At 49.4% G+C, this 23084-nt stretch overlaps 1 protein-coding gene across 2 annotated transcripts in view; it reads left to right on the top strand.

The window, feature by feature from the left end:
* MYO5B (myosin VB) overlaps window positions 1-23084 on the top strand; it is a 148148-nt gene that overhangs the window by 33115 nt on the left and 91949 nt on the right. For both annotated transcript variants that reach the window (XM_030237205.2, XM_030237204.2), the window contains exons 3-7: window positions 285-456; window positions 3517-3661; window positions 18515-18671; window positions 20600-20743; window positions 21871-21952. In XM_030237205.2, coding sequence (XP_030093065.2) covers window positions 285-456; window positions 3517-3661; window positions 18515-18671; window positions 20600-20743; window positions 21871-21952 — 700 coding nt within the window. The remainder of the gene's footprint in view (window positions 1-284; window positions 457-3516; window positions 3662-18514; window positions 18672-20599; window positions 20744-21870; window positions 21953-23084) is intronic.

Genomic DNA, 23084 nt, shown 5'->3' with positions numbered 1-23084 from the left:
GAAGGCTGTTTGTCCCAAGGCTGGCCTGAAGATGACTCAGGTGTGGCCAGGTTGGTGCTCGTGGAGCATCATTGTCCACCAGGACCATGTGGTGTGCTCCTGGCCATTACCAGCGGGGTGACCCTGGCAGTCTGCATGAAAGTCCCTGGAGCACTTATCACCAAGGGGCTTATAATTTAATTTAGAGCAGGGCGTGTGAGTGTTTACCACTAGCATAGTTATGCCTGGAAAAGCTACAAGCCATTAAAAGAGCTGTTGTTTTTTGTGTTTGTGTGTCCCCTCAGCTCTATGAGTATCCCATCGACCTGCCAGGGAGTGAGCTGCCCTTCCTACGCAATCCAGACATCCTGGTGGGGCAGAATGACCTGACAGCCCTCAGCTACCTGCACGAGCCCGCCGTCCTGCACAACCTCAAAGTCAGGTTCCTCGAGTCCAACCACATCTACACCTACTGTGGTGAGTGTCCAGAGCACACCTTCAGCTCCTCAGAGGTTGCGGGGCCACAGAGAAGCCCCTTGAGACCATCAGCCAGAGGCTGCAGCGTGAGGAAACCTGGGGGTGGTGGGTTAATTTTGAGTGTGTGCAAAACCAGAGGTGGTTTTTGAGGGCTGGTGCACTGTGACATTGCTGAGCTCATGGTCCACCTGCTCTTGGTGGGAGCACCTTGTCAGATGAGTTTGGGGCCAGCCTTGCACGGGCTTGGCAGCCCCCACAGGGGAAAAGTAGGACTTTAAAAACCAGTGAACATGGCATGCCAGATGGAGAGATACTACTGAGGAATGTCCATAGCAGGTTTTCCTCCAGAAAAAATGCAAAAAACCTTCCAGCGCTGCCATTTCCTTCCTTTTCTTCATGGCTTTTGGAATTATCTAGCTCCCAAATTCAGAGCAGGAGGAGGGCAGGTGTGAACTTGGGTTTGTGATTTTTGGGGAGGACACCTTGCCAAAGCTATTCAGGTCAGCAGTTACCTGTGGATGGACAGCAACAAGGTGCAGCTTGAAAAATTAAGAAGAAAGGAAAGAAGGCAATTCATAGAATCCCAAACTTGTTTTGGTTGGAAGGAGTTTTAAGAATAGTGTTCCAACCCCCTGCCATGGGCAGGGACACCTTCCACTGTCCCAGGCTGCTCCAAGCCCCATCCAGCCTGGCCTTGGGCACTCCCAGGGATCCAGGGACAGCCACAGCTGCTCTGGGCACCCTGGGCCAGGGCCTGCCCACCCTCCCAGCCAGCAATTCCTCATTCCCAATATCCCATCTGCCCTCTGGCAGTGGAAGCCATTCCCTGGGTGCTGTTATAGCTGTGTGTACAGCTGTGACTGAGTTGCAGTTTGGGGTTGCAGAGGAGATAACTGGCAGGGGGAGATGAGTTTTTAAAACAGCGTCCTAGAAATATCTAGGCACTGTGGCTCTGATTATTGTTAACTTTCAGTGTTTAATGATGCGTAGTGTTGGATTACTGGCATTACTTGCAGCCTTTTGCAGCTGCACATGTGCCTTCAGTTACCCACAGGCCTGCTCTCACCCAAAATCAGTGAGGTTTTGTGAAGGCAGCTTCTAAGAAGGCTCCTGATTGTCAGAGCACAGCGTTAATGGGGACGCAGGCGTTTGGGCTGTGTAGGTTTAGTTGCAAAGCTCTGCCTGGCTGCAGCATGCCTCGTGCTTGGCTGAGAAGGGCAGGAAGGTGCTTGTCTGAAGTGAGCAGAGACCTTCAGCTCGGTTTGCTTTGTGGTTTTGGTGAGTCAGGGAAAATTGGCAGGTGACCTGAGCAGAATTGGGAAGCCAGCAGGCAGGAGCAGGGCTCGGGGGGTGAAGCAGCTGGGTCAATGTCCTGCAGGGGCAGCTGCTGGGACAGTCACTGCCCTTTGCCTTTCCTGGTGTTTGCTGCAATCTGAGAGCTCCTGCGCTCCTGTTGTGGGAGTGTGCCCGAGCCCTGGGCTGGCTGGGCTGGGAGCACAACACTGGCTCCATAGCCAGGTGCAGTGGGGACATTGGGCTACTGGGGACACTGGGGCCATAGGGGACATTGGGGACATCACTGGGAGATTGGGGACATTGCGGGGGATTGGGCACACTGGAGATTGGGAACATTGGCACTGGCCCCAAAGGCAGGTGCACAGCACTAGCCCCACAGCCAGGGGCAGTGGGGAAATTGGAGGATTGGGAACATTGGGGGCATTGGGGGCAGTAGGGACACTGGGGACATTGGGGACTGTGCAGACATTGGGGACACTGGGGACATCATCGGGGGATTGGGGACATTGGAGACTGGGGACAATGGCACTTGCCCCACAGCCAGGAGCACAATGATGGCCCCACAGCCAGGTGCAGTGGGGACATTGGGGGCATTGGGGGCAGTGGGGACACTGGGGATACTGGAGATAGTGAGGACATTGGGAACATCATTAGGGGATTGGGGATATTGGGGCAGTGGGGACATTGGTGACATAGGGGACAGTGAGGACATTGGGGACATCATTGTGGGATTGGGGACATTGGCACTGGCCCCACAGCCAAGTGCAGTGGGGACACTGGGGGACTGGGGACAGTGAGGACACTGGGGACATTGGGGCACTGAGAACATTAGGGACTGGGGACATTGGCAATGGCCCCACAGCCAGGGGCACGACACTGGCCCCACAGCCAGGTGCAGTGGGGACATTGGGGGGCTGGGGACATTAGGGGGATTGGGGACATTGGGGATTCAGGAGATTGGCACTGCTCCCACAGCCAGGTGTACAATGCTGGCCTCACAGCCAGGAGCACAGCACTGGCCCCACAGCCAGGAGCACAGCAGTGGCCCCACAGCCAGGTGCACAATGCTGGCCTCACAGCCAGGAGCACAGCACTGGCCCCACAGACAGGTGTACAACGCTGGCTCCACAGCCAGGTGCTCCTGGAGCTCCTTGCAGGGACAGCTGAGACTCAAAACTCCCCAGAGGTGGAGCTTGGCTGCAGAGCAGCTCCATGGAGCCCGTAGGGAGCACTCGTGTGGCTTAGCCTCTCATTAGCTCCCAGCTCAGTGCCCAGAGCTGTAGAGGAGGCAGACATGAAAGCCTCAGAGCAGGCTCTGGCATTCCTTCCCTGTGATTTATGTATTTCGGTTTGATTTGGGCACATTCTTTGTTAGGAGTTTTTACTCACAACCCAGGCCAGGGGAAAACCCGGGATGTTTGTTTGGGTCTAGCAGAGCTTTGGTTGCACAGGAATTGCTTTTCTGTAGTGCTGGCTCAGGCTGTGTTGATCTCTCCTCATCCCTGCAGCAAAGCCTGTCTTCACACAATGGAGATTATTGTATATTTTTGCTCTTCTCACCAGTTTTGTGCATCTCTTTTGTAGCTGTACAGGGGCTTACTGCCTTGCTATTGAAGGGGATGCTGAGATAAGAATTATGAGCCCTTCCCCACTCACTTTCTTTGTTATCTCTCAATCATTGCATTTAAAAATCTGATTGAAACAACTAAAGTAAGCCCTGAAAACCCAGAAATATGAACCTCTTGTCTGTCTGTCTGCCCTCAGGTATCGTGCTGGTGGCCATCAACCCCTATGAGCAGCTGCCAATCTACGAGCAGGATGTCATCTACGCCTACAGCGGCCAGAACATGGGGGACATGGACCCCCACATCTTCGCCGTGGCCGAGGAAGCCTACAAGCAGATGGCCAGGTCAGGGGAGGGGGGCCCAGCCATGGGGGTTTGGGTCAAAAGTGGGCAAAAATGACATTAAATGCTCCAGATACTCAGTGAAAGCAAAGTCATGTAGGAGAGTGTGCTGGAGGTCAGGAATGTCTAATTAATTCTGCCTAATGACTTGATCCCAGTGCTGGGCCCAGACTGCTGGGATGATGGGGTCCCTGTGCTCCTCAGGAACTCAGGGGTTCTGCAAGGGATCCCTCTCTTCTTACTTCTTGGATGAGTTTCCTGGAAGAAATTCAAACCACTCTGCAAACGTTGTGTTTAATAGCTTAGAGGAAACCACATTTCAGATAGTTCGATGAGATAATCAAACTAAATCCAGAAGCTAATGTTAGTTGCTGCTTTATGGAGATATTGTGAATTTGAGTTAGGTGTTAACTGGCAGAATACTTGAAGATATTTATGGGTCCCTCTAATCCCTCCCTTCACCAGATGGATATGGTGAGAGTTTTACTTTATTTATTTCCATGCTTGTTGTATTGCTGGGGACTAATGTAGGATTTTGTTCCTAAGAAATAAGACATGATCCAAAAGAGAATTGGTGAGGAAACTAAAAATTGTTGTACCAGGGATCATTTTATTATAGTTGTCAGGACTCACACAGTGTGTTTTTGTTTGCTTGTGAATTAGCTGAGATTTTTGTACAGCCCTGGCTTTTAACAGCAAGAGTAAGCACTGAACCATTTTCCAGTGTTCTTTCTTTCTGCTGTGTCTGGGTTTTCGTGGTGAGTTAGGATGCATTTCTAATAAAAATGAGCCAGATTTCAATCCAGAGATGCATCTGGAGGAGCACTGCCATGGCCAGAGATTGGATGGATTGCACCCAAACTGAGTTCAGCCTGCAGTGCACTCCTGCAACTGCTTGTGCTCAGGGCAAAACTGCTTTGAGATGAGTTCAGGAATTTGGGGAGCTGCCTGCAGAAAGAGGAACACTTAGGGTTTTGTCCTTGTGTGATTCCAGACTGAGCAGCAAGCTGCAGGGCTCTTTTTAGAAGACACCAGGGTTTTGCTGACCCGTGTGGACAGGACCTGTGTGTTTTCCAGGGCAAATGTCTAAAACACAAGGCAGCAACTTGCTTTTCTGCTGAAGTTTGTGTAGGGACAAACTTCAGGTGCTGAGGTTTGCTAGGTGCTGCTCTCCCACATCTTTTTGCAGGCAGTGGGAGAACAGCTCTAGCCAATGATGCTTGTCTCTGCTTTCCTCCTTATCAGAATAAAGCTACTTTTGACAGCAGCTCATAAAGGATAGCTGCTGTCTCTGGGTGGTTCAGACTGCTCTGTTTTCAAGGGTATAGGAAAATAACCACCTTCAGAACTCTCAGGCAAGGAGCTCACTGCTCAGTTCTCCTCTGGTGCTCTGTTTTGGGCTGTTATTATGGTAATTGCAGGCTTGGGCACAAAAGAGGGTTTCAGACAGGGCTGAGAGGAGATTGGGACATGGATTATAGGAATCTACCTGGTTATTTGAAATGTGCCTTAAAATGTGGCACACTGAGTTTTAAGTCTGAGGACTCCTGGGTGGGTGTTGTGTTCTCTGCAGCTTGATCTGAGCTTTTCCCTCCACGGTGCTCCAAGGAGAGTGGAGGAGCTGTTGGGGCAGGGGGTGTGGGTGGCATAGCCCCTGGGTGATGGATAAAGGGCACTGAAAAGGACTTATTTTTGCCCTTTTTCCAGCTGACATGCTGACTCTGTGGGATGCCTTGTTAACTGTCTGCAGCTCAGCTTTACTGCTTTGGGGTGAGGTGGGATGTGGCTTGTTGAACCTAAACTGGTGCAAAGATATCACTTGTTTTGCAGTTCAGCTTTTAAACAATTGGATTATGTCCGGTGCATTCTTATAGATCAGGAATAAAACTCAAGGCTGCTGTCTCAGAAGGTCAAACTTGCAAGATGACTGAGAGCAGGAAAACAGTCTGGCTACTCCTGGGAGTTTTTGAATATTTTATGTCCATTAGTGGCCCATAGCACACAGGGAAAGCACAGTGAAGGGGATTGGATGGGACTGAGTGGATGGCAAGAGAAAAGGGCACAAAACTTAAGACCCTGTGTTAAATGAAAAAAATTGGAGGTAATGAGGTTTTCATTTCTGAGCTTTCCATGCAGAGACAGGGTGGCAGGGCAGGGTGTGAGGCAGTTGGTGTGTACAAGTGTTAGTGACGTGCTCCTGTGCTTTCCCACTGCCTCAAACTCAGTGCCCAGGAGATGGGACAGGAGGCAGCTTCACAGGTGACTGTGTGGCATTCTGTGTTTGCTTTTGTCCTGCCATCAGAAAATGCCAATTTAAAAGGGGGGAAAAAAAGAAAAATAAAAAAGAGAAAAAGGAAAAATGAAAAGCCATTTGTGGGGCTGCAGAGGTTGTGTAACAGCACCTGATCCCCTTTTTGAGTCAAAATTTTTCATAAATCACCTGAACACCTACAGTGGATTCAGTGTGCATTAAAACTCCCCTTTAAGCAAGAGCTTTTCACAAAGAGGATGTTTTTGCAGCACTTGCATGTGAAACAGCTTAAAAAAAAAAAACAAACAAAAAAGACAAGTGATTAAAATTCATGTGTGACATCCTCTAATTTTTACAGTGACCAGCCCTTTAGAAACTCCCCAGATACCCAGTGTGGAACTACGCACAGTCAGTTCACTGAAACAGTGTTGTTTTAAATAAAATGGAGTCAGTTTGCTCTAAGTGCTGCTGCTGGAGGAGGTGGAGTCAAGTGCTGGGAGGGTGGAAGGATGGATCATTTAGTGATAGTGGTGGTGATGGTTGGTGGTGCTGGGGTAGTGGAAGGAGGGATCATTTAGTGATAGTGGTGGTGATGGTTGGTGGTGCTGGGGTAGTGGAAGGAGGGATCATTTAGTGATAGTGGTGGTGATGGTTGGTGGTGCTGGGGTAGTGGAAGGAGGGATCATTTAGTGATTGTTAGTGGTGCTGGGATAGTGGAAGGATGGATCATTTAGTGATTGTTAGTGGTGGTGATAGTTGGTGGTGCTGGGATAGTGGAAGGATGGATCATTTAGTGATTGTTAGTGGTGATGGTTGGTGGTGCTGGGATGGTGGAAGGATGGATCATTTAGTGATTGTTAGTGGTGATGGTTGGTGGTGCTGGGATGGTGGAAGGATGGATCATTTAGTGATTGTTAGTGGTGATGGTTGGTGGTGCTGGGATGGTGGAAGGATGGATCATTAGTGATTGTTAGTGGTGGTGATGGTTGGTGGTGCTGGGATGGTGGAAGGAGGGATCATTAGTGATTGTTAGTGGTGGTGATGGTTGGTGGTGCTGGGATGGTGGAAGGAGGGATCATTAGTGATTGTTAGTGGTGCTGGGATGGTGGAAGGAGGGATCATTTAGTGATTGTTAGTGGTGATGGTTGGTGGTGCTGGGATGGTGGAAGGAGGGATCATTTAGTGATTGTTAGTGGTGGTGATAGTTGGTGGTGCTGGGATGGTGGAAGGAGGGATCATTAGTGATTTTTAGTGGTGGTGATGGTTGGTGGTGCTGGGATGGTGGAAGGAGGGATCATTAGTGATTGTTAGTGGTGCTGGGATGGTGGAAGGAAGGATCATTTAGTGATTTTTAGTGGTCCTGGGTTGGAAGCGGTGAGTGCCTTGAGACATGGATTGCCTGCAGGGCAGTGCAGGCACCTGCTCTGGTCAGGGTTCTGTCCTGGAGAGGTGCAGTGGGGCTGGGGGGGCCACAGAAGGTGTTTGCCCTCCTGGGAGCATTCTGGAAGCTGTGCCATGGTCACAGAGAAGGACAGCACAGCTGCTGGTGGCCTGGCTGATTCTTGCTTTTCTCGCAGAGGAACAAAAGATGCCTTGTGTGCCCACATCCTGGCTCTGATTTCCCTGTGTGTCATCCCTCTGGGCAGGAGCCTGGAGTCTGGCAAAAATTCCCACTTGAAAACCTGCATTTCTGCTGCAGTCAGCCTGACCTGAGCAGCACATGTTTCACACTGCTCTGTGCCAGCACTGCTGAGGCTGAGCTGGGGACAGCTCTGGGCCCTCAGGACAGCAGAGACACCGAGGGGCTGGAGCGTGTGAAGGGAAGGGAAAGGGGCTGGGAGGGGGCTGGAGCCCCAGGAGAGGCTGATGGAGCTGGAAAGGGGCTGAGCCTGGAGAAAAGGAGGCTCAGGGGGGACCTTGTGGCTCTGCACAGCTCCTGACAGGAGGGGACAGCCAGGGGGGTCGGTCTGTGATCCAGGGAACAGGGACAGGAAGAGAGGGAACAGCCTCAGGCTGGGCATGGGGAGGGTCAGGTTGGACACCAGCAGGAATTTCCCCATGGAAAGGGTGGTCAGGAACTGTAACTGCCCAGGGAGTGCCACATCCAGCCCTGGAAGTGTCCAAGGAAGGGCTGGACATGGCACTGAGTCTCTGGGCTGGTGACACAGTGGGGATGGGGCACAGCTTGGACTCCATGGTCTTGGGAGGGCTTTTCCAGCCTAAGAGAGTCCCTGATTCATGCTCTGACCCCTGACTGTCACTAGTTGTTGCCAGCTCCATGGAGGAAGTTTGGATGGTGACAGTGCAACACCAGCTCCCCCGTCCCAGGCTTTGGGAGCTTTAGGTGTGTTTTTGGTTAGATATTCCCATCTTGTCTGCAGCTCCATTTTAATTCTTGCCAGCTTGACTTGTCAGTGTGGTCATCATGTAGGAAAATCACCACAATGGATATATTTGTGTGACTTTCCTGTCTTTGGCCCTTGTCTCTCCCTTTTTTACCAACTGGGTTCATTCTGGGCCCAAGCCAGGATCTGCTAGTCCAAGTAAGGTTTCTTAATGCTTTTGGGTTTGGTGAGGTTCTTTTTTTTTTTTTTTTTTTTTTTTTTTTTTGTGGTTTTTGTTTTGGTTTGTTATGTTTTTGCCTTTTTTTTTTTTTTTGGTGGGTTTCTTTCCCCTTCCTTCCCCTTCCTCTTCCCTTTCCCCTCCCCTTCCTCTTCCCCTTCCCGTTCCCCTTCCCCTTCCCCTTCCCTTCCCATGTCACTGGGAAGCCAGCTGTCCTGGTGACCTGTTGACTGGACTGGAGTTTCCTCCTTCCCTGTTTGAGGATCTGCTCACGGTGCTGCTGATAGTTCTTGCAGAAGAAATAAAGTAAGAGATGCAGGAGTGATTTGATGGATGAGTTCACCTCCTGCATATCTTGTCTGAGCTGCAGCTCGGTGGGTACCAGATAACCCCTGCCTGGTGTCTGCAGCTCCAGCCGGGCTCAGCATTGGTTGTGTAATTCCTGGATTGTAAATTGTATGGAAATAGGGTGTCTCCTCCCTTCAGCCCCAGTGCCCACACACTGCTCCTGTCACCAATTGCTCAAGCACTCAGACTGCAGACAGGTAACTCTGTGTAGCAGTGGCTTTCCATTTTTATTGGAGGTTAGTGCACCCAGGCTTTGCACTGCATTGTCAAAATCTCTGCTCCCTGCAGCCACAGGGGAAATGTCTGTGTCGTGCTGAGAGGCAGGTGCCACTGAGGCTGCCTGAGGTGACCACAGCTCTCTTTCCTGCCCTGGGGGGCAAGGCTGGAGCTGGAAAAGAGCAGAAATTGCAGCGACAGCCCTGCACACATGCAAATAGTTTGGGGAGGGGTATGGGCACGGTGGGGGATGTCCTTTCACAGCACTTCAGATTTCAAGCTTTTACAGGAGGATTTAAAGCTGTACAAAGAGAGAGCAGATAGGAGTTAAAAGAGAGATTAACCCCCGACAGAGATGCAAGGGGAATCAGACTGGCACAGTAAATAAGGCTGAATCCTGAATCCTTATATTAAAGGCAGGGAAGGGTTTTGTCTCCAGGGGAATTGAGGCTGGGTGGGGGCTTGCAGGGGTCTGGGAGGCTGAGCTGTGCTGCATCTCACCAGGGCTGTGCAGCAGGGATCATCCCAAAAATAAAGCTCTGGTCTAAAAAGGGGACCAGAAGAAAAATAACTCAAGAGCCTTGGATTCAGGAAGTTGTGAGACTGAGGGAGTTTTCTTCTGTTTAGAGCTGAAAGTGGGACGGGGATGAGGGGAGGAGGTTTTGCAAGAGCTATCCCATGAATGTGCTGGTGCTGCTGTGAGACCCCAGGGATTGCTTGTCTTCTCCTGAGGTGATATGTAGAAAAAAAAATAAATTGGGGGACACTCCAGGAAATGTTTCCCAAGAACTGGAGGAGAGAACCTCTGGTCTTACTTGCTGCGGGAGGGGACAGAGATGCTCTGGGAATAAGTGGCTAGCTAATAAACTTCTTTTAAATTTAATTTTTTTTTTTCTTTTTTGGCAATTTGGAATAAGGAGTGTGCTCTTTGCTAGCAGATTTAATAATAAATGAAACAATCCTTATAGAAAAATCATAAATACTCATAAATGGGACAGAACTGGCATGGGAAAGCTTAAGGCAGAGAAAGGCCTGAAAGTAATGAGTGTGTGTGTGAAGTATCACTGACCAGGAAGGAGGGATAATAGCCTACATCAAACATGTAACTACTGCTGGGATGCAGGAGAACTGCTGGAGCTCTTAGGGGAGACAGCTGCAACCCCAAGTATCATTAAACATTCAAAACAGCATTTATGAGCAGCATAATTACAGCAGAGCCCAAATGCTTGTCATTGGCCTTGCCCACCTCCCAGTCACTGCTGGCCACCCCACACCCTCAGTGAACTTCTGGAGGTCTTGGGATGGGGAACCCAGAGTGTAGTTTCTGAAAATCCCTTTCTGGGGTTTTCCTAATGTTCATCAATTGATCAATTAGTCAGATGGCACTGTGGGAGTTTTCCAAGCAGCTGTAGCTTAGGATGGTTGTCAGTCAGGATCTCCTTTCTGGGACTGGCATGGGGTGGAAAAACAACTGACCTGTCCTCCTGGTGCTCCAGAGCTGATCTGCTGGCACAGCATCCCAGAGCTCCTTCCCGTCCGTGTGTGGTGCTTTTTGGGAGGACACAGCCCCAAGCCTCCTCTCTCTGCAGCGCTCCAGCAGCTTGCAGGTGGCCTGGGCTGGAGCCAGGGATGCTCTGTGGTGTGATCCCAGAGCAGAACAGAGCGTCAGGGTGCCAGAGAGCTGTGGAAGCTGGCCGGGTGTGTGTTTTGCTCTCCTTGGGAACAGCACACAAAGGAATTGCTGACCTCGTTTCCGTGAGGCCGGGGAGCTTGTGTTCTTCGCGACAGGGTGTGCAGGGCGTCAGTCCTGCCAGAAGGTCATCCAGACTGGACACAGCTCAACATTTCACAGAAATTCAGAGCTGTGAGGGTTTTCTGCGCTGTTGGAGAAGCGTTTCCAGCCGGCTGTGTGGAGTGTTTGGGGAGAAGGGGCACGAACAGGCCGGGGCCTGTGGGAGTCCCAGCGCTCCTGTGGGGAAAACGCCTGGAGTGATGGGCTGGAGCTTGTGTTCCTCCCTGTGGGGTGTCCAAGGCACCAGTCCTGCCAGAAGGTCATCCAGACCGGACACAGCTAGCATTTCACAGAAATTCAGAGCTGTGAGGGTTTTCTGTGCTGTTGGAGAGGCGTTTCCAGCCGGCTGTGTGGAGTGTTTGGGGAGAAGGGGCACGAACAGGCCGGGGCCTGTGGGAGTCCCAGCGCTCCTGTGGGGAAAACGCCCTATGAGCGCTGGAACACCTCCTGAAAACACTCTGACTTCTGCAGAGATGCCGTGGTCTGCTCCCTGGGGTTTGGTCCTGGCATTGGGAACATGGGGTGGATGAGTGTTAAGGAGAGGGAGCAGCCCTTCCCTGCCGAGCTGGCGGAGCACGCCGTGCAGGAGGAAGTCAGTGCTGCACCTTGCCTGGTCTCCATGTGTGTGCTCATCCCTGCCCATTCCGGGCCAAACTGCTGCTTTTAGGCTTTTCCCCAGCAACTAAGACATTGAAGGCCACACTTTTTTCTCTGGCTCCTTGCTGAAACCCAGTGGGGTGTGAGCAGACAGACTCCAAAGCTGCACAGGGTAACCAGGGACAGCATCACCCCCAGTGCATCTCAGATTCATAGAACATGCTGAGCTGGAAGGGACCCATCAGCATGATCAAATTCAACTCAAGTCCACCTCTTTGGAATCCAACTTATTCTTTGTGACCAGAATATTTTGAAGCTCTGATATGGGTGTAGATTGTTGGTGAAAACAGTGTTATTTTCCCCCATGGATGTGTGCCACTGTATCAAAAGTTATCCCTACAAAAAGAAAATTATCTATGTTAAATGTAGTTTTCTGTGTGAAAAAAAGAAGGACCCAAAAGAGGTTGTATAGGGTAATCCATGCCATTTATGGAAGGTACAGAGTAAAAAATGACCCAAATGAATGTGTAGGTCGTGAAAATCTGTCCTTGTAGTGCTGCTGGCTTCAGCAGCTGCACTATAAAATGTGCATTTGCAGCTGATATTTGAAAATGCAAACAGAAAACAAGTCCTTAAACATTCTTGTTCAACTGGATGAAAAATATCTTCTTGGGTTTCTCTGAGAGAAAAGTGTAACTGACCACAATAAGTTGTGATTTTCTGTTTGCCTGAGTAACAATGCCAGGGATTCTAAAAACCCAAATTAGATCCAACAAGTAAAAGAAGCTGCTGCCACTCTCATCAGCGATGCTGCTCCAAATTCCAGTTATCCCACCGAATGGGAACAACTCCTGGCTTCAGAAACCACTTCAGAGAAGGCTTTTCCCTGTGTTACAATGCTGCAACCCTCTGATTTTCACCTCCAGAATGCAACTTCTGTTTGTTCATTTGAAAGCAGAGGTGTATTGTCTCAGTTTTGCATCACTGTCATTAGCACTTGAGGGGTGCAACCCGGTGGTAATTAAATTGTTTATTTTTTGTAAAAAATATTTATTTTTATTTAATTTTTCATTTTTTTATATTTCTATCAATACAATGCAGTAACTATGCTCATTCTTGGCCTGTGCAGCGCTGACAATGGAGAAATGCATCGGGGCTTTTGTGGGTGTTCTCATTGTGGTCAGGCTCAATTCAAACTGCAGTACTTAAAGGGTTTTTAATCTTCAGATTGCTTTATGAGCACTAATCCTCCAAGCAACCTGAAAGAAGTAGGTTAAATATGATTTCCATGGTGGAGAGACTTATTGACTCGTTCCACGACACAGAGAATTAGTGTCAGATCTGGGATTAAAGCTGGAGTGACCCCTGACAATTATTCACAGGGTCTGACTCTGCCTTCATTTATTCCGGATCCTTTTCCCTCTTGGAAAAGCAGTGGTTTTAGTACAACTGGTTCTGGTCCTGCTGCAGAGACCAGGATAAAGTTGTGCAGTAAAGCTGCTTGTGCCAGTGGTGATTTTCTGAAGGGATGACCATGTAAACAAATCCTAGATGTTCCAGGTCCCTCCTCATGGGTTTGGATTATTGCTTTAAAGAAAGATGACTTTGGAAAAATTCTGACTGGTGATATATATGTCCGAAGAACATTTTAGGTATATTTGTCTTCAAATACTGTTTTCAAGCAGTGTTGCTGAAGGCTGAGGGTGTAAATATCTGCACTGAGGTGTCCCCGGGCTCCTCTGTCTCTGGCAGAGCAGTGGTGAGAGCCATCCCTGGATTCAAACCCTTTTTTATTGCAGTGGCTCGACCATCCCCTTTTCTAAAGTGAGGATTTTTCAGGGATGTTCTGCCCTGGATTAATTAAAGTGTTGAGGGCTGCACATGGAAACACTGAGCAGTGCCACACCTCTGACTGCTCTGATGCAGATTGCTCTGTGTCCAGCTGGGCAGCTTGGGGTGTGGATGCTTCTCCATACCTTTCCCAGGCTGTTCTGGCGCTCCTCTGAGGGCAGCAGTGCTCTCTGTGTTGCTGCAGGTGAAAGACTGACTGCTTAAACAGGCAGAGAAATATGCTCCCTGGATGTAAACGCTGGCAATTAGCAGCCAGTGCTAATCAGCAAAGGAATCTGAGGTGCCCTTTCTCTTCTTTTGTTTGCCTTGGGCAGCACCTTTAGATGCTGCCTTTCAAAAATATTATCTATTAGTCTTCTAGAGTAGATATATAGAAGGAATTTCTACAGGTTGCCCAGAGCAGCTGTGGCTGCCTCATCTTTGGAAATGTCCAAGGATGAGTTGGATGGGGTTTGGACTAACCTGGGGTAGTGGAAGGTGTCCTTGGCCTTTTCTAGATGGCCTTTAAAGGTCCTTCCCAACCCTAGCATTTCTATGATTCCATGCTGTTTTTCATGTGTTGTAAAAGCACCAGTGACCCCCTCTTAGTTTTGCTGGCTGGAGACATCACCTGTCTCTTACTGTGTGTGGTATTGAGGGGCATTGCTCTTCAGCTGGCAAACACCTGCAGAAAGATGTGTTACCCACCTCCAAAGCACCTCTGGTGCTGCTGGTGCCTCCTGCATTGAAGAAACTGTTCTGGATCTTGTTCTGGCTGGACTTCTGCTCCTTTGTGGTTTTTTTGTGCCTCTGTGATGGCTGGGGGCTGTAGCCCAGATTGTGGTGTGGTTTTCCATCCTGAGCATCATTTGAGCTGTGAGCCATGGGGAGAAGAGCCCTGATGTACTTTGAGGCAGTATAAAAAGCTGTGGTGGCAGCCCTGAGGTGCACAGGAGCCTGCCCAGCTCCAGGAGGAGATGGGACAGCATTGCCATGCTGCAGCAGAGGCAGTATTCACCCATAGACACTTCATTTTATTCAGGTTCCTTTCAATAATAATTTTCTCCTGTGCTGGCACTGCCAAAATTGAATGTATTCTAAGCAGCCATGTTGCACACTGTGCCTGCACGATAGCCAAACATTTCAGTGTCTTTTATTCCACACTGAACACAAACACCTCCTGCCTGGCTTTAACCATTTCTGCTGCCTGAGCATCCTGTGTGCTGCCAGCTGCTCTGTGGGGTTCATCCATATTCCCCTGCTGGCACCAGCAGTTGGTTAACTTGTACACTGGAAAGGCTCTGCAGCCTTTATTCCTGAAAGCTTTTATTCCTGAAGTTGGAAAATAAACGTCTGAACATGCACTATCCACCAAAAAACCCCAGAAGAGACACATTACTGCAAATGCAGGAGGCTGAGTAGCCTGCTAAGAGTAGCTTTCTTTTCATTTTGTTATTGATATAATCCAAAAGTTTTTTTGGTGCCATGGAGAGCTCACCTGGCCTGTTTCATATTGCAGCACACCAGCCATTAGGGCAAATTCTTGGGAAACTAGAAAAATGGGACCTGGCAGAGTGGCTGCAGTAGCAGTAAATTGTGTTGGCCATAGTTTTGTCACTAGGCTCAGTGTCTTTTGGCAAATGTCTGTTTAAAAGGAGGCAAGCCAGAGGGAGGCATTAAGCACTCAGAATGCCACTTAAATGCATTTTTGTGATGGGATCTGAAGCCCAGGGGAACTGTGGGTCTGGTTGCTCCTTAGCTGAGCTCTCAGGTGGGTTGGTCTTTGCCTTCCCAGCCTGGCCCACCCCAATAGCTGGTAATAGAGAAGTTATGAAAGAGGTCAAAACTGGTGACAGGAACTCATAATTGTGAGTCTTAAAGAGAAAAAAAACGGGTTACCAAAAAATGGGTTAGCAATACCTTGCGACAGTGCTGTCTGTATGCCAGGTGATGCATCTTTTGAGATTTTGGCCTCATTTAGCTGAAGACTCACACCCAGACTGGTGAAGCTTTTGTCTTACGGCTTCAAGAGAAAAGTGGCAGGGAAATGTTATCTGAAATGTGCCACTTGGGCCATACCTGTCATGCGGAGCAGGGTGGGAAACAATAATTCTGAAGTAGTTTTGTAGCTCTAAGCCATGAAAACTTTGCATTTGCAGAGATTTTGGTTGTCACTCTCCCTTCTGCTTCTCCCTCTCCTCTGACCAAGGACAGCCTGTTCATCCACCCTTGCAGCCCGTGCCAGAGCCTCTCTCTGCCCCTTTCTTGGCAGCTGACAGGAATTTTGTCTGTTGTGTCCTGCTGATGGCCAGTGTGGGATTTCACTGATGGAGCTCAGCAGTCCACGAGTCACTGAAACCATGGATCCACTAAGGCTGGAAAAGGCCTCTGAGATCAGGTCCAGCTGTCAGCCAGCACCACCAGCATGTTCACCTTAACCATGTCCCCAAGTGCCACATCCACACTTTGTTTGAACATTTCCAGGCAGGGGGACTCTATCACTTCCCAGCAGCCTATGCTGGGGCTTGGCAGCCCCTTCCATGAAGAAATTCTTCCAGATATCCAATCTAAGCCTTCCCTGACACAGCTTGAGGCTGTTTCCTCTCCTCCTTTCACTTGTTCCCTGGAAGGAGAGACTGGCAACCCATCTCCCTGAAGATGATCCAAGCATGGGGGAGCTGCAATCAGAGTTCAGTCAGAGGTAAACCAGGACAGCCATCAGCTGTCCCAGGAACTCTGCTGTGTGTTCACCCAGCTCCCTTCTGGGGCTGGTGCTGAGTTTCCCCTCTGTGGAGCTGGCACTGCTTTTCCTCTGCTGGCTGGCTCATGCTGCCAGGAGAGGTTTGCTGCACACCTGTGGGAGTCCAAAGGTGTGAGAATAGCACGTTGGCAGCCCCGTGCCTGGATCCTGCCAGCTGGCTGTGTCAGGGCCTCGGTGGCTTTGCCAAGGCCTGCTGAGGGCACCACGCCGTGACTTAGCAAGAGCAGGCTGTCCCCACCCGGGTGAGTCACCGGGAGCACGGGCTCTGGGATGCTGGCTCCCGGCTCTCAGGAGGGCGTGCCCCACTCACAGCCCGTGTTTCTGCACTGCTGCCTGATTGCTGGGGGGCTTGGAGGCTCCTCTTGCCTTCCCCTTGGTTGGTACCCAGGAGAGCTAGCTGGCTAGGGGATGGATTAAGATACACTTTGGGAATTGGTGTTAAGATCACCTCATTTCTTGCCTGCCATGGGCAGGGACACCTCCCACTGTCCCAGGCTGCTCCAAGCCCTGCCCAGCCTGGCCTTGGACACTCCCCGGGATCCAGGGGCAGGCACAGCTGCTCTGGGCACCCTGGGCCAGGGCCTGCTCACCATCCCAGCCAGCAATTCCTCATTCCCAATATCCAACCTAAACCTACTCTCTGTCCATGGGAAGCCATTGCTCCTTGTCCTGGTCCCCCCATGCTCCTGTACAAAGTCCCTTTCCATCTTCTTTGTGATCACATCCCCAAGTGCCACCTCCACATGGCTTTTAAACCCCTCTGGGGGGGGGACGACTCAGTCACTGAAAAATTGAGAGGACTGGAAATTATTTTGTCAGTCCGCTGCTGCTGAAGGCATCTCAAAGTCAAAGCTGCACCAAAATGCTACATGTGACTTGGCTGAGGTTTTTTTTCTCAAACCAATTACCCTGAGCCTAGAAGGAATTAAGATGTTTGTGCCTGACAGTGGAGGGAAGTAATGGTGTGGTGTGTCTTTGTTGGAAGTACAAAAGTGGGGTATGGCAATCATTTAAGCTCTGTCCTCATCAGGTATAAACTTGAACTGAGTATCTTAAATTGAAATGTGTTTTGATGCTGTTTCCTGATGTCAAGAGAACGGCAAGGTATAAATTTATTGTTGTACTTGTGTATGGGATTTTCTGTGCCTGCTTTCAGCTGTGATACATGGGAGCCTGGGCACAGTCTGGGAAGCTTAAGTTGATCTTACTTAAAAACATACTCAATTATGTCCTTACAGCTTACCCAAGAGTTTGGGTATTTTGGGAGCTTATAGCAAATCCTGCAGTGAAAACTCTGCCCTTCCCAAAGTCTGCAGCCAAACTGCAAAGTTGCTAGGTTTGCTGTGTGCTGATGATGGCCTGGGGAGTAAATCCCACTGCAGCAGAGGAGCTTGGCGCTGGAGCCAGCAAACCTTTTCCTGGAGGGATGTATGTCTGAAAATGAGCTCCTCTTACTGCCTTGGCCCTTTCTTTGCCTTGCAGCTCAAGCATGTTAAACAGATTAATTACTGAGAGGTGTCTGGTGGGTACCATGCTGGAAAGGACTGGCTATTTAATGGTGATTTCTGCAACAGTTTTTGTGTGAATGATTAATTTTGCAAGTGGAAAAAGGCATTTGGAGGAGTTTGTGCTCTGTGCAAGGCTCAAGAGCTGCATGAGATGGTGCACCCCCAGCTTCTCCTTGCAAAGTCCCGTGCCCTGGAGGTATCTGGTGAAGTAACTCTGCACTTCAGTGACCTCACAGTGCCACAGGGTTTGGGGATGAGTCACTGGTGTGAGTCTGATGTCAGACATGCTTTGAATCGTGGTTGTCAAAATTTCAACCAGATGCTGGGAGTTGTGTGAAAATACTGATACTCATATAACTGCATAGGGAACCAAGTGGCTTCTTCTGTGTCCTGATTTTAGGATGCTTGATTTAACAACTTCAGTGTTTTTAATGCATTTTGAGTGTAGAGGAATCTTTCTGAGTAACTGTGTTTTAAAAGCAATTTTCACGAGTTGACTATGTTTGAGTGAGCAAAGTCTCAAATGCTTGAGTGAAGGAGCTGGGAGGGAAAATTAAATATACAGTATTAGGAGCTGATACCCAGCCAATGCCTGTTAATAGTTCTCCAGACAGATGTCCAGCAGCAGAGGTTGGGTGTTGTGTAAGAAATGGGCTCCCCAGAGCCTCAGAATGAGAGAGGCAGCAGTGCTTCATGCAGGGGCTCAGTTCCCACTGACTCTGCAAGCCTTTGGGGATGTTCTGGAGATGTTCAGTGTCTGGGAGTGTTCTGGAGGTGTCCAGTGTCCTCCATGTGTTCCCTGTGAAGTGTCACAGCTGTGTATTACTCACTGCTCCTTTCCTAGTCCAGAAGAAATCCAGTGACTGTAACGTGGGTGGCCACAGGGTGAGGGACCAGCGACACGGGAAGAGGGGGCAAGCAGCTGACAGAAAAATGGATTAACTCAGAGAAGCTTATCTTTTATTAACTCTGCTGCTCTGGCTCCCCCCAGGGATGAAAAGAACCAGTCCATCATTGTGAGTGGGGAGTCGGGGGCAGGCAAGACGGTCTCTGCCAAATACGCCATGCGCTTCTTCGCAACCGTCGGGGGCTCCGCCAGCGAGACCAACATCGAAGCCAAAGTCCTGGCCTCCAGCCCCATCGTGGAGGTAAAAGCTGCTCCCTTTCCTTTGTCCTGATCACTCTGTCTCGCCGTAAGTCACGAGGACAGTGAGAAACCTGGGGGCTTGAGAGACAGGTCTGATTCACAACGTAACAGCGTCCTGGAGCTGGGCTGAAATGCAAAGAGGCACCAACAGCCTCCATTTAGACCACCCCAATTGCACCTGCATTTGATGGTTGTAAAGCTGAGCCTGAGTATCCCCAGCACATGTCCAGGAGCTGGACTTTGGTGGAGCTCCAGAGTGGGGAGCCCAAGCAGCGCAGCTGGCACTGTTAGTGTTTTATCATCTTCTTCCTCCTTTGTCACTGCATGGTGCACCCTAATCTCCTTCTTTTGTTGTACAGACATGAAATAGAGAAGAAAGGGTTTAACCTGAGATATTCAAATTCATTTTTGTTTTCGTTAGTTTTCTGTTGCTATCAATCATGTACCTCTTCCCCTAGGCAGCAGCAACAGGACAAAAGGACATAGACTTAAGCTGTGCCGTGGGAGGTTTAGGCTGGACATTAGCAGGAATTTCTTCATGGAAAGGATGGTCAGGCATTGGAAGAGGCTGCCCAGGGAGGTGTTTGAGTGCCCATTTCCTTGGAAGTGTCCAAGGAAAGTCTGGACATGCACTGAGTGCTCTGGGCTGGTGACAAGGTGGGCATCAAGCACAACTTGGGCTTGATGAGCTGGGAGGGCTTTTCCAACCCAGATGATCTGGGATAGGGGAATAACCAGTCTCATTATGGAGAAATCCCTGCTCTGAAGGAAAATAATTCTCCTTATAAATGCAAAAGAAATGGGAAAATCATCTTTGTTTTCCTTTCACTGAAGCCAGATGCTGAAAATAAATGTCTGAGTGTCTAAATTCCATTTTCCAAACAGATTTTGGAGCCATGAAGCACCTTCAGTTGATTTGGGCTTTTCCAAAGTCCGTGAAGCTCTTCAGACTCGTGTGACTTTGTTTTCAAGGCAGAAGCCAGCAGTGCTGCTTTAGTGGAGTGTGGTGTTGTCCTGTGCTTAACCTTAGGCTTGGCTCAGCCTTTAGGGAGGTTTCCCATCACAGTGCCTCGTGCCAAATTGTCTGACAGACAGAGAGGGGGTGGCTGGTCTGGGGTGAGACACAGCCTGACAGGCAGCACCTCTGGTCTGACACCCACGGGGGTGAGCTGCAGTGCCTAGGCCAGAGGTGCTGCAGGTGAGCAGTAAGAAAAGCCCACAGGTGCATGGCTGATGGGGAAATCTGGCTGGTTTCATGCAGGTTTACTCCTGGTAAACCTGCCTAAAGTTTACTCCTTTCCTCACCCATCTCCCCTGCCTCTGTGAAATGTAGTGCAATACCAGGGGGGCACTTAAAACCATCCAAGAATAAAATTCATGGTGCACACTATCCTTCTATATGACCCCAGAATTTTATTGCTCTAATTTTCCTGCCTCTGTTCAGTTTTGGCTGTAATTTTTAACTGCTGAGGCCAGGCAACGTGCCTGTCTTTATTGGAAATTGATGAGAAGATTGCCTATGCAGAAAAAAACATAAAAGAAAACTGCCTGGTTTGCAGAAAAACCCTGAGGTAAATAGGCTTGTGGGGGAAGGAGACCGATCCAGGGAAGCTGCTGGTGTTGGCTCTGAACAAAGGTGGGGGCATCCTATAAGGTGGGACACAAACGTTGAGGCTTTTGGGATGTGGATGGTTTAATTACTGTACAAACACTCCTTGCTATTTGTATGCATTTTTCTTCCATAAAAACCCTTTTCAGTGAAGAGTCCTCCCCAAAGTCACATTGCTCCTCTGCCTTCAGCATCTGGGAAGGGGTTTTCCTCAAAACCTCCCGTGGCTGTTTATGTAACACTGATTGCAAATCAAAGTGTTTAAAGAAATTAAAAAATGCAATTGAAATTTAAGGCTTAATTTTGTTTGTTTTATGCAGGCCATTGGAAATGCTAAAACAACAAGGAATGACAACAGCAGCCGCTTTGGAAAATACATTCAGATTGGCTTTGATAAAAGATACCACATCATTGGTGCCAACATGAGGACATATCTGCTGGAAAAATCTCGGGTTGTATTTCAGGTGAGGAGTTGTGGGGCTTTGTCCTTTTCTTCTTTTTGGTGCTGTATTCCAGGAATTCAATAGTCTGGGTCTTTTCTGTGGATAAGGAAAAAAAAATCTCTTTACAAATAGAACCACAGAATCATTTAGGCTGAAGTGACCTCTGAGACCACTGAATCCAACTGTCCCCCCACCACTGCCATGCCCATCACAGAATCATCATCATGGAATGGTTTGGGCTAGAAGGGATTTTAGAGATCACCTCATCCCACCCCTGCCATGGTCAGGGACACCTTCCACTGTCTCAGGCTGCTCCAAGCCCCATCCAGCCTGGCCTTGGGCACTGCCAGGGATCCAGGGACAGCCACAGCTGCTCTGGGCACCCTGGGCCAGGGTCTGTCCACCCTCCCAGCCAGCAATTCCTTCCCAAAATCCAATATCCCAATACTCTCTGTCCATGGGAAGCTATTGCTTCTTGGTGGACACAGCTTCCAGATGTGTCTTTTGGACTCAGTCTTGGAGTTTTTTATGATTCCAGCCTGATGACCCTTGTCCTGGGCTAAGGTGTACCTGGGAGACTTGTTAGAGAGAGAGCCAGGGAGAACAAATGGCAGGCGGCAGTGTTCAGTTTTGAAGATGAAGGACAGGAGAGGGGCTGAGAAGACTGATGGCTGCCACAGCACATCCCTTGGGTTTCTTGTGCAGGCTCAGGAGAGGCTTTCTTAGTTTCTGCTTGGGATGTAGATCAGAAGCGACTGCAAAAATTTTGTCCTTACTCAAAAAAAAAAAAAGGGGGCCCCAATGACAAAAATCTTAAAAACCTGACAACTTTGAGAGGCCATGAAGAGTGAGCCACCTTTTTTTTATTTTACTGTGGGTTTGCAACTCAGTGCTTGCTGCTTCATTCACTCTGGTTACTCCAGAGAGGGATAAGATGTGGAAGAATTATTTACTTTCTTTGCCAGTGTGTGTTGGTCAGGTTCAGCACCTCCTTTCTCCCAGGTGGCAAGGAAAACATTTTGGTGTCACTGACAGGTCTCGGTGGTGGGAGGCAGGGGATGGGGCCAGGGTGTCCCTGGGCTCAATGTGAGGGTGGGAGCACTGCTGTGACCCCTCTGTGCCTCTGGTAACTTGGCATTTCCCCACAGGCAGAGGACGAGCGCAACTACCACATCTTCTACCAGCTCTGTGCCTCCTCAAGCCTCCCAGAATTCAAAGACCTCGGACTCAGTAAGTGCTGGCACATCCCTGTGCCCTGCTGGCTGCTGCCTGGGCTGGAGGGCAGCAGGGGAAGGTGGTGGGGTCAGAAATGCAGGTCCCTGGGGAGGCCTGTGTGCCCTGGGAGGGGGGCAGGAGGATGAGACTGAGGGGCTCTGCTGCTGGGTGGAGCACAGGTTTGCTCACCCCATCACCAGGGATGTGGCAGCTTGAATGAGGGTGGGTGCCCAGAGAAGCTGTGGCTGCTCCCAGATCCCTGGGAGTGTCTGGGGCAGGGTTGGATGGGGCTTGGAGCAGCCTGGGTCCGTGGAAAGGGTCCCTTTAGGTCCCTTCTAACCCAAACCATTTTGTGATTCTGTGATTTTGTAAAAATCAGCAGTGAAACTGCAGTAGCTTCAGCTGCAGTGAAACTACATTGCTGTGGTGTTTGCCAGCTGATGCACGGAGATCATGTGTTAATATTGTACCAACCTTGCATCAGGTGTGTGTTTTAAATCAGATGTGAGTGTGGACTGATCTGGCCTGTATCTTGGCAGGAGTGGTTGTGTCCTTGGAATTAATTATGTTTCTTTCTTTTTAATGGCTAACTCCTGGAGTGGGCTGGGTTTTCCCCCAGGATTTGCAGCAAAGCCTCTGTAGAACACCTGATTCGGAGGGTTTGCACTTGCAGCAGGTGGTGCAGGGATGAATTTTAATTATTTTTTTATCTTGAATATTTGCTGTAGCTTAGAGAGAAAAGCAAGGTTTAAACCAGGCTTTTAACCTATTTTGAAGAGGGAGCAAGGCAGATTTTATCCCACCTAGGGTCTTGCAGAAGTTGCGATCCACACTACACTGGAATGGCAGATGAAGAGAGGGAATTTCAGTCTCTAGGTGATTCTGAGCTTGTTTTAATCACCTTTTGGGTCACTGTAGGCACATTGCCCACACAGAGCACATCACATGGACCATTTTCGAGAGTCTATGCCATCCTTACATGCTTCATTTTTAAAAACATACCCTGGGTAATGATGATGTTTGCTGGCATCTTAACATTCAGACACAAACTATTTGTGCTATATGAGCTCTGTCTGGGAGAGGATTTGACGTGTGAGAGCTCCAGCTGTGAAACCACTGCTCTCTTCTTGGGAACATGTGGATCAGG

This window comes from Serinus canaria, chromosome Z, assembly GCF_022539315.1.
Source record: "Serinus canaria isolate serCan28SL12 chromosome Z, serCan2020, whole genome shotgun sequence".
Lineage (NCBI taxonomy): Eukaryota > Metazoa > Chordata > Aves > Passeriformes > Fringillidae > Serinus > Serinus canaria.
Note: the sequence above shows the minus strand (reverse complement) of the source record. Positions and strands in the feature narration are given on the sequence as shown.